Source organism: Urocitellus parryii, chromosome 5, assembly GCF_045843805.1.
Source record: "Urocitellus parryii isolate mUroPar1 chromosome 5, mUroPar1.hap1, whole genome shotgun sequence".
NCBI classification, from domain to species: Eukaryota; Metazoa; Chordata; class Mammalia; order Rodentia; family Sciuridae; genus Urocitellus; species Urocitellus parryii.
Genome location: NC_135535.1, coordinates 37,064,367 through 37,076,463, shown reverse-complemented (window position 1 = coordinate 37,076,463; position 12,097 = coordinate 37,064,367). Strand labels below are relative to the sequence as shown.

The window sequence follows — 12,097 nt, the reverse complement described above, 5'->3', positions numbered from 1 at the left end:
GCATCATTAATCTTAACAGGGACGAAATTTCTGTACATATCATCATACCAGTGTCATGACTCCCATCCTGTCCATTTCTCTGGCTGGGCTTCTCGGGGTGAGCTTTGGCGTTGAGTGTCCACTCGGGGGAGATGAACTGGCCAGGGATGAAGCTGTAACAGAGGCAGTGATAGAGGTACCTGGGTGGACCCTAGCCAAATTCAGGCCCTCCAGGCTCACACTGGCCACTCTATTCTCAATTTCTTCAGCACGTAACTCTGTAGATTCTTTTTCTTCCTGAATCAACCTAAAAGATACAGTTTAATTTTGATCTATTATATACTGCTATCATGGCAACCAGAATTCACATAAAAATCAATTAAAAAGTACTTCAAATATTTTATATCAAATCTAGTACTTACATCTCATTTTTCTGCTATAGGCAATACAAACTTAGTAAATGCTAGAAGCATCTTGACCTCAGTTTAGAAAACCATTTCTTTCAAAGGATATCTAATTCGTAGCCACTTTCAGTTTGACCATTTTCTACTACCACTTGTTAAAACTCTTTTGAAACTTTACAACCTGGTAATGTCTACCACTTATTCTAATATTATATCTGATCTCAGGTAACAATTAAAAACACATAGAAATCCAGATATCAGCAGCATTTCATTGAGCTTCCACCCAATGAAAAATTTAATTAATAGCATCTTTAATAAATGTTAATTTATAATTATCAGATAGCTGAATAAAACCCAGAGTCGTCTTAAAACATTAATACTTATTTAGTTAAGCATCTTTTAAATAAATAACATGCAATTTAATAACAGTTAATCAAATAGCATAGTATAACATCATTAGTACATAAAACATACTCCAAAGGAAAAACTTCCCCTCCCCCCCAAAAAAAGATATTTTGTACTTCTAGTGTGCTTGTTATTTAAAAATGACTCCTGCATAAATTTCTTTTGATAAGGGGCAACATGTTTCTGCTGTAGAAATAAATTTTAATCATTTATTCTGGAAATTCTGTTAATTGTAAAGGTGAGCCAAGCCTAAAGGATGTTGAGTAAGAGGTAGATGAAAACTTAATCTAATAGGAAATCATTTGTAGCTAGGTGGTCAGTTTGTTTAAAAAGTAAATGACAGTGATTATATTTTAACAAAATTAACAAATTATCAGCTATTAAAAAAGATGAAACTAACTGTATTGGAAAATGAAAATAGGATTTTATCATTAGATCAGAATTAAAAAAATCAAACGAAGGATAAAAGATTTTAAAAATTTGTCTTGAGCATCTCATAAAAAAATGAAAGAAATTAAAAAATTTTATTAATAAAAACTTTCTCTGGAAAAAAAAAAAAAGTAAATGACAGTCTGTTAATATTTGGAGTCCTGATATAAATATGAAAAGTAAAGAAAACAATAACAGCAAATTAGATTCCCCTTAGAGTGTTCCTCAGGAACCATGTAGAAGAATGAAAGGATAAATCCTACAAAAGTAAGACAGGCACAAGAGTAGCCAAAGGGGTGGGAGGGGAAGGAGGGGGCATGGGGGTAGAAATGAGGGTGAAATGAGATGGACATCTTTACTCTAAGAACAGGTATGAAGACACGAATGGTGTGAATCTACTTTGTATACAATCAGAGGCATTAAAATTGTGTTTTATATGTGTAACATGAATTATAATGCATTCTGATGTCATATATAACAAATTAGAATAAAAAATTTTTAAAAAAGAAAAAGAAAAGTAGTGTAGTGGTAAGTGGTTGTGAACTACCTGGATTTCTTCTTTTAAGGGAATCAATGAGCCGTGAACAAGTCTGAAAAGATGCTTTATTTAAATGACTAAATTGGTTATTGAAAGAAGAAAGACTATAAACAGAGTTAAATTCTGTTTGGAGTTAGCAGCTTACCAGTATATATCAAGGAGACTATTTCTGTTGAAAGTCGTTATGTAATAAAATTTCATGTGTTTTTCAATACTCTTTCAAATAAGCAACTATATGAACCTATGCTCTTAGTTAATATAGACTAAGATTGTTGCAGAGATTTACCATCCCAATTTCAGAGAGGTAACAGTCTCTGGAAAATAAATAGATTGTTAGTGAGAGTATATATATACTTTTTTGGTGAAAATAAACATTCACAAGGTTATATACTCAATTTCAAACCTATTCAGTAGATTTAACTATTAGCTAAGCAGCATCAGAGTATATTTCATGTAGCATCAGAGTGTTTTCAGTTTTTCAGTTCATGTTCTACATCATTTTTTCTGTTTATAATTATCAAATATTTTGGGAGCACTTTCCATATATCAAGCACAGTGCTAAGACATAGAAATAAGAGTGAGCAAAACTAGACATAGGTTTTGCTCTTAGACAAATTACAATCTAGTAAATGTAAAAGATCTGCTTGATAATAAAACCTTTCCTGAGGAAGTGGTGGTGGAGATATTCATGGTGAGAAAGAATAAAAATGGAAGAAGTATCAGGGCAAAAGGATGTGGATCAGGGAGAATGTTCCAGAAGAAAGAAACAACCACACCAAAAGAATGCCCATGGGACATTCAAGGAATCAGAAGTCATGTCTAATGGGACAAGAGGCAGGACAGGTGAGTGATAAGAGAATGGTGGGACAGGTAGGACACTATAGACAATATTAAGGATGTTGGTCTTCATATTCAGAACAATTGAAGAGTTTGAAAAAGAGGACATAAACACATTTAGTTTTTAAAAAGTCTGTTAGGACTGCAGTGCTGGGATAAATTAGTTCTGGAACTCAAATATTACAAAGAAACCAGATATAAATCATTGCCCTGTAGGTGAGGAGCAATTGTAGTATGCTGTAGGGTAACATTGGAAGAGGTGATGTGACAGGGAGGCCAATAGACTTAATCAGAACCAAAAAGAACAGTAGAGAGCATGTTCAAATTAGGAAACACCTGCTCATCAACTGAAAAAAACAAGAATAGTTTCATATGTTCAAAAGAAAACAAATATACCTGCCACATTTGAGTTTTTACTGGTGTTAGTCAAGGTACTTAGAGTAAAAGAACTGGCCATCATAGAAATAAACATTATGTTAAATGAACGTTAAAATTATTATAGTGCTACTATTTTTCAGTATTTGAAATGTTGACTTGTACAATTTCAATTATATAATGGAAATCATCAATTATCAAGATGCTATGTGATCATAGTAATTTTTTCTTGTCTACTATGAAATAAGTCATATTTAGAACACATCACCCACATATTTCATTGGTTCTGGAATAAAAATACAAAAAGAGATATAATATTATACCTTAATATTATTAAGGTGTAACATTAAATTAAGTCTGATGGATATTTTAAGACTTTTTTGTTCAAAGAATGTAAATTAATTTTATCCTTATTTACTTACTTAGGAAATTTGCACCACATACTTCCCAAAAATTAGAAGGTATTTTTATTGATCAACGTGATTCCTTCTTTTAAGGGAATCAGTGAGCTGTGAACAAGTCTGAAAAGATGCATTAATTTTTTACCATGATTTATCATGAACTTCAATATTAATGTGTGAAACTTTTATCTTTCCATATATAGGGAATATTCCTTAATGTACAGAAGGTCTATGGAAGAACTGGGTCTCATTTTAAAATGTGAGAGTAACCACATTGAAAAGCAAGTTTAGGCATGACTAAATCCAATTATAATCTATACAAGCATTAAAATTAACAATAAAATTTTCATGTAGTATACTACTAAATGGATTTTTGTTATTAATAACTTATTATTGAAAAGCATTAACTTTTTTTTTAACTTTCTATAGTTATGGCAGAGAAAAACACACTATCCTACCTTCAGCACGCGTTCTGACATGGGCTAAAATTATGTCCCACCTACACTCATTCACATCTGGCCCTAAATCCAGATGTGACCAACTGTATGTGGACATGGAACAATCAGAAGGGCATTAGAGTTCATAAGGGTGATAACTTGATCTGGTAAAGTTAATGTTTTTTTATTTCTGTTTCTCCCTCTCTGTTTCCCCCTCATCTGCCCCTCCTGGAAGCTGAAAGAGAGCCTTCCCCAGAACCTGAACTCTGTCTGAACCTTGATCTTGGACTTTCTGATCTCCAAAACTTTAAGAAAATAACTGTTTATTGAAACCATTCAGCCTGTGGTGTTTTGTTATGGTAGCCCACGCAGACTAAGTCATCTTCATTGGTGGTAGATTTTTTTTAAAAATGGTGTTTTAAAAGGTAATTAACATTAATAAACTTTTTAAAAACGTTACTCCTAATATAATGGGTTAATATTGATAAATATCAATTAATTTCAGTCCAATACCAAATATTTTTAAGGGAGCTGTATATTTAGTGTCTGCTGCAGTATGAAAAGACCTTGTTACCTTATTATCATGAATATTGTCCACTTTAATGGTATATTTTAATTTAAAAAGTACTTTAAAATTCACTGGAGAAATTTTACTCTTAACCTATTCTATTATATTGCCTATCTTAATAGTCTGATATGAGTCACGTATGCTCCTTACAAGGGTTGTCCTAATGTTACACAGAGATTCACAAATGCTCAGGGAATCTTGAGAAAATGAACATTTGGATCAGTGGGTACCCAGGTGATGTTATAAGGGGATAAATAAATGAGGATGGTGGGAACATGAGATTAAGAGAGTAATTCAATAAAATGAGTCCACTGTACTCATGCTTTCTTTGCCAAAAAGCAATCTGCCTGCAGCCCTGCCTGGGGGGTGCAGGAAATGTCACCCTTCTCAAGGAATTGAGGTGGGGCAGAAGGCCTGGCAGTCAGTATAGGTAATGAATGATGGGGGTTGCAAAGATGAGTGCTGTTTATAAAAAAAAAAAAAAAAAAAAAGACAAGGGTAGCTAACACCTCTGAGGATCTCACTTCCCAACACAAACTATTACCTCTTGTGTTTCTCCTTCTTGCCCTGAGGCACATACATGGAGAAGAAAGAGAAGGTGTGGGGATTCCAGGGTCAATAAAAGAGCAATACACACCTACTCCCCTGGACATCCAGTTTTGGGCCCCACTTCTCTTCAGAGAAGTCTATCCTTGTCCTTTTCTTAAATAAGAAATTGCTTTCCGCTCTTGCCTTTGCGTTTCTACTGTTGTTTAATCTTCAGCACTGGGGGAACAAGGATTGATTCCAATTTCCAAGACCGGTATCAATGCCTCTGATTTGAGATCCATTTCTGCAGTATTAAGGTCTTCTATCCTCAGGAAACAAATGATCAGTACTAATTGAACTCACCTGATTTCTTTGTTAATTGCATCCAATTGTTCCTGAAGCATCATAGCTAGAGTCTGGGCATCAGAATGACCACTTGGAGAGAGAAGATCCATTGAGCTAAAAATTGTTTCTCTGTCATCATCATCAATATCAGACATTTCAGTGTCACTTTCAAATGGATGGCTGCTTAGTACTCCTATTTGTTGCGTTCTGTTCCATTCATGATCCCCAAGTGATTTAACCTAAATGGTACACAAACAATGGAGAGTATTTATCATTTGTCTCATTTTTTAAAGTACTAATATGAAAAATACCAACAAAAGCATGCCAGCTTTTAGAGCTGACCTGGGAAAAGCATAACCAACTATTCACCTTTCAATTTATTGGTTCTATAAAATAGTGTTGTGATTACATAATCACAACAATAAAAACTAACTTCTTAAAGAAATACTCTGGGGCCTATCCCTTATGAACTTAATCTTGTCTTTCTTTGTTTATGTATTTATTTTGACATTTGAAATAATGACAGGTATTCATTTTCAGCATACATTTCAATATTTTCATAGGAATAGAGATGGTGAACTTCCATGTTATCAATAATCCAGTCACCTAACCCTTACCTTTCATAGTAACAATTACTGTAAAGTATCTTCATTTCCAACACTTTGCCTATTTCTAAATACAGCAATCACTATTTTCTTGTACTCAAGAGTTAGCATTTCTGATACTCATTGCTCTGAGGCCACTGATATTATATAACAAGTTACATAAGAATTCTCTTTTGGAACTCACATAGGTGCTAACAAAACATTAATAGAATATTGCATAAGGGCTAATTTCATCTCCACTACTCTGGTCACTTGAACACCTTGATTTTTTAAACCCAAGGCATGCTAATTTATATGGCTTATATTTTTGTAAATTAATATAATGAAGTCTGCCCTTGAAAGAGAGTTTTGAGTAACCAATAGGCAGATGGTTTTCAAACTGTGATCTGAAGGTATGAGGGGGTTGGAAATAAGGGATAGGCCCTAGAGTATTTTTTTTAAGAAGTTAGTTTTTATTGTTGTGATCATGCAACTCTAGTAATATTTGTGTAATCAACTTCAGGTACCAAGGAACAGTATTATCTTCTATAAAGCTCAACTCTATTACTTACACAAAAAGCATAGCTTAAAATTTTTAAGTTATTGGGGCTGTGGTTATTACTCAATGGTAGAGCATTTGCCTGGCATATGTGAGTCACTGGGTTTGATCCTCAGCACCACATAAAAATAGATAAAATAAAGGTATTGTGTTCACCTACAACTGAAAAAAATTTTAAATTAAGTTATTGACAGAATAAAAGGCCCATAGGGCAGTTTTTCATTAACACTTTGGGTGTACATTTCTTTGTACATGTTCCACCAACGATTTTTAATATAGTAATTTTCATTAAAATATTTGATTAATTTGAATTAACAATATGAACACTACTGTTTACTTGTTTAAAACTTAAGTTCATTTGTTTGGGAGTATAGTGTAAAGATATATAATGCATGGTTTTTGAAACTGGGCAAGTATAGGCTCAAGCTTTAACTCTAGTAATATTTGTGTAAAGTTGAACAGTTAATCTTTCAGAGCTTCCACATTTTTATGTCTGAAATTGTATAAAGTATTACTCACTTCCTAATATCCTACAGGTAAGAACATGAGACATGCTTAGCTCAATTCCTGATACCTAGCAGATGCTTTATGTTAGTTATAAATTTAAAAATATGTCATACTTTGTGCTTGAAATGAATAAAATTTGGCTCAATTGTTTTAGTGTTAAAATGATATCCAATGTGGAATCATGTTTTTAAATTAAAATGATAAAAAAATTTGAAGTACGGTGATTAACCTTTGGCTCATCTCTTCTCACACCCACGCGGCCTCTCCTTGCTCTTCTTATTACTTTAGTTGTTCTGTAATCAGACTGGCTGTCCACTAGGGATCCCACTGAATACCGCAACTCAGCTGAGGTGTCTAGATGAGTTCTGGAGAAATGGAAAAAAAAAAAATATGCCATATATCCAATCTTAAAAATTAACCATACCAGCAAATAACTGCTGCTTAATTGGCAATAAAGCATTAAACCCTGAAGGATATAAACCTCAAAAAGAAACTGGTGAAATGTCATGCTTTTAGGCATGTCAGGCCCCTTTAGAGGTTTGTATTAGAAGTTCCAGTCTCAGGACCATCCCTGAAGGTCAAGGCCATTTTTCTCCTTTTAGAATATACTTTCAACTCGTTGTTTATTATCATTTTCAAATGTGATAGTACAACGAAACATGTTAACATTCATAATCAAGATCCATTGCATTAAACGGAACAATTCTATATAGTTTCTGCTCTTTAGTGGATATCTCAGTATTTCTCATTCATTACCACACTTGTTTTAAATGTTTCTCAGCAACTTATCTCAAAACTTTTGGGGCCCCAGAACCTCCCCAATTTTAAGAATTTCAGAGACATTCACTCATACATTCTCTATTTTTCAATTTAGAGAAACAATGAAATACTTAAAACAAGATTGATACAAGGTTGATCATTTGTTAAAAATAAAATAGGGAGTACCACTAGGACAGTTTGTTATCATTCATAAAATATTATTACAAAAGAAGTAAGAAAATGCTTTTAGTAAGCACAGTTGATAGTACAATTTGCTTAGAGATGAAACAGTTGGAAGATTCCAATTGGAAAATATCATCACACTGGTTTTCAATAAACATGGTAATAAAGTACACTGTAATCAATATGCTGAACAGGTTCTTACAGCACATTATTCACATAGATTTACAGTAAATTCAGTTTATTGCTATAATAATGATGATGATGATTACAGCAACTTCATGTTGTTCTATAAAATGAAATAACAGATCCATCATCAGTAGGACATAGACTTAACGCTGTGCATTCTGTGGAAATTGGGGCTCCCACTGACTGACTACACATCCTTTTAGTTCTGTTTTTGAATAAAAACAAGCATTTCTGAATATCTGGAAAGATTTGAAAAGGTTTGGTGAAGTCTGGATGTTTACAACAGTGGGAGATGCTAGCCTAGCTTAAGAGAGACCTTGTTTTGCCAAATGGGAAACTATAACAAATGAACTAAGGAATCATCCCTCAAATAGTTACTATTTCTATAGCAATCAAATTGAAAATTAAGTAAACTTGATTTATAGTGGATACGTCATATCCAAACATTAATCAACCCAGTAATACTAGAAATGCACAACTACAACTTTCAGTGTATTGGATAGAGGCTCTAAGTTTATGAAAACCGAGAAATATTTTTCTTTTGTTTGTTTTTGATCTCCATTTTTTTTTTTTGGCCTGGGAGGGTGTGCCCAGTACTTTATAAACATCTAGTAAAATAGTAATGAATACAACTATAATAAAGTCCTAAACTTTCTAGCTCAGAACGGTGTAGGTCTCTTTCATCTGGGGCTGCTTATGTTAACGGCCCTCTGGGATTCAGAGTGGAGCTTCTAACATTGTAATTCATCATGCTAACAGGAGTTTTCCCTCTCAATGCCAAATAAACATGGAATGAAACAGAACTAGCACAATAATACCCTACTTAAAAATCATCAAAGTCCTTTTAAAAACATTTTATTGGTTCTTCTTAGATATACATGACAGTAGAGTCTATTCTGATGTATTTATATAAACATGGAGTATATCTTATTCTAATTAGGATCCCAGTCTTGTGAATGTACATGATATTGACATTCACTGTGGTGTATCCATATATGTACAAAGGAAATTGATGTCAGATTTATTCTCCTGTCTTTCCTATTCCTAACCCCCCTCCCTTCCCTTCCTTCCCTTTTGTATAATCCATATAATATCTTCATTATCTGGGTCCTTCCTACTTTGCAGCATCACTTTTAGCTACTGTCTGTTTACCTTCCATCCTGTTGAACTGATTTTAATTCAGCTCCTTCCATAACTCACTCTTCATTTCACTTTCGTGCCATTGAACATGCATTTTTTTTTTTACTCCTGGAAACAGTCTCCTAACACATTTATATGGCTAGCATTCTGCAAATCTCAGCATACAAGTACTATTTCCTTACATTGTACAACTCCAGTCCATAAATTAGTATTTCTGGGTTTTCTATCTGGAACATGTGTTCTCCATCACCACTGTATCTCCAACACATCTAAAAAGTACTCTCTTGTAATTCTTGCATATAATCTCATTATACAACTCCATAAATAAACCAGATATGAATTTTCTTAGAGAATGCCTCTTACCCATCCCTCTGCTTTCTAAAGCATCCTCTGTTGTCCTTTCCAATTACCCATATCCTACCCTTTATTTAGATTTGAGCCAAACCATGCCTTCTCTTGTCATTCCGAGACAAACATTATTTTCTTAGATGAGATACTAGTAGAAACTACTACTGTTATTCACCAGTAGCTCCTCTCTTCTCAACTTCCCTTCTATAAGATCAAACACTAGTATACTGAGTACTCATGTATCTTCTATTTTACATATAAATTTAATTACATTCCTTCAAAAGCAAGGATATTCAATAAAAATACTGGTTAATAAACATTCAGTTATGCTATAACTTCTTTTAGTTTAACTATCTTAATCATTCCTACAATAACTCTATAATTGTGATATGATTTATTATTTATAGCCCCATTTGCTCACTTGTGTCATTTTATTGAACAGCCTGTAAGATAATTATGAAAATATCAATTATGTACATTTATGTAATATATGTGTGTATAATATATATATATATATATATATATATATATATATTCAGTTAGAATCTTATTAAGAAAAAAATGGGTTTTCCAAAATCAAACAGCTAATAATTGTCTGTCTGAAATTTAGGAATGTGGGTCATTTTACTCTGATTCTAGTGTTTTTTCCACTACCATCTGCTGCATCAGAGAATATTTGTTCTGCATGGGTCCCTTGACCCTTCATTGTAGGTAAATGTCACCTTGTTAGCCACAAAAACTCACTGCAGTGACAAAGTCCTAGAATTCAACTCTAGATTTCTACAAGTCTGTTTCAGACGTAAGTCCAAAAAGAAAAGAAAATGCCAATTTGATGCTATTAGAATATAACTAATTTGTTGATTAGATAATACTTAGTCTTTGATATTTTATCAGCTCTTTTCCTTCTTCATCATCATTATCACCACCCATACCATATGAATACATATAATTTAATTAATAATTCCAGTTTGAATGAAAATCAAAAAGTAAGAAAAAATATCAGAATTTTAAAAAATAAGCATGATTTTCTAAATTAATGACTTACACGTTTGAAAGTTCTTTGAATGTCATTGTGCCTGCAGAACTCTTTTTTCATACTAAACTGAAGAGATACTCAAATATTAAACATATTTTTTGTTTCTACTTTCATTGAAAAGAATATAAAATTTTTTAGGGTTATTTTTCACTTGGGTTTTTATCTGATTACTGAAACATGCTTTACTAGATATTCATTCATTTATTCATTAAACAGTATTTATTGAGAGCATGCTACATGCCAGGACATGTTTTAGGTGCTGAGATTACAATGATATTGAAAACAGATACACATTTCTGCTTTTGAGGAGTTAACATTCTTTAGATGGACACACTACTAATGAAAATGTTCTCTTAGAAGTCTGTGGTTGTCAAATTCGCAAACAGTTGGTATTATTCTGCATTGTCTAGCAAAATAGAGGATTAAATGCAAATTCGTGGAATCGAGTTTCTTACCAACTTAAATAAAAGGCCTTAAGCATAAGAGAAAGCGGTAAGTTATTAACATGTCCATCTATCAACCTGTGTCACTATTCAGCCAAGGATCAGCCCATTGCTTCTTTCTTTACAATGAAGTAGTGATTGAAAATAACTGAGTATGGATAAATTCATTTTACTTATGTAATTTTTTTCTTGCCTTTTAATTTTTAACTACTTTAACAAAATAGAAGCTAAGTGGCCATGGTCACTGATATTTGTTCCATCACATTAAGCCTTTAACATACTTCTGCATGTTTCCACATTGAACACATATAGAGAAAGGGACTGGTGCCTTCTCTTAGAATGTAATGTAATCTCTGTATATAGTAATTCCAGTGGCTCAGGAGGCTGAAGCAGGAGGATCGTGAGTTCAAAGCCAGCCTCAGCAATGGTGAAGTGCTAAGCAACTCAAGAGATACTCTGTCTCTAAATAAATACAAAAAATAGGGCTGGGGATTTGGCTCAGTGCCTGAGTACCCTGAGTTCAATCCCCAGTACCAAAAAAAAAAGAAAATATCATTTAATATATATTTCTATTTATACAATTGAATTCAGAATATAAAAAGAATTAATGCTCATTTTATTGAATATGCATGGAAAAAAATTCTAAATTAGAAAGCTATTTTTGAATGTAGAAATTAAGTCAGCAAAGAGTCAAAGGACAGCAATGACTATTGAGCAGGAGGAAATATCTATTTTAGTTTAGAGTTATAAAACCATAGGAGATTGATAATGATTCTTAGTGAACTATAGATATACTTTTAATCTAATATTTACCTTGATATTGTGGGTTCAATTAGAGAGCCAGTTCTCATTTTCAACTGGTCAAGTTCAGCTCTCAGCTTTTCAATTTCTTCTGCTAGTCTTTCCTAAAAATTAAAAAGTATTACTCAGATGATAATCATATGCCAATATTACCAATACTCAACTATGATAAGACAAATTGATATTTTTAAAGGGAAAATGACAAATATATTTTGATTAAAGATTATTAAACATGATAGTAAATTATGCCTGAATTTTCTCTTGTAATGAAAATACAAATAATAGAAATTAATAAAAAGTTACCT

At 32.8% G+C, this 12,097-nt stretch overlaps 1 protein-coding gene across 35 annotated transcripts in view; it reads right to left on the bottom strand.

Annotated features, from left to right (window-relative positions):
• Ppfia2 (PPFI scaffold protein A2) overlaps positions 1-12,097 on the bottom strand; it is a 453,020-nt gene that overhangs the window by 79,307 nt on the left and 361,616 nt on the right. For all 35 annotated transcript variants that reach the window (XM_026391438.2, XM_077799256.1, XM_077799255.1 and 32 more), the window contains 4 exons: positions 11,805-11,896; positions 7,126-7,261; positions 5,265-5,485; positions 49-286 (listed from right to left, as the gene is read on the bottom strand). In XM_026391438.2, coding sequence (XP_026247223.1) covers positions 49-286; positions 5,265-5,485; positions 7,126-7,261; positions 11,805-11,896 — 687 coding nt within the window. The remainder of the gene's footprint in view (positions 1-48; positions 287-5,264; positions 5,486-7,125; positions 7,262-11,804; positions 11,897-12,097) is intronic.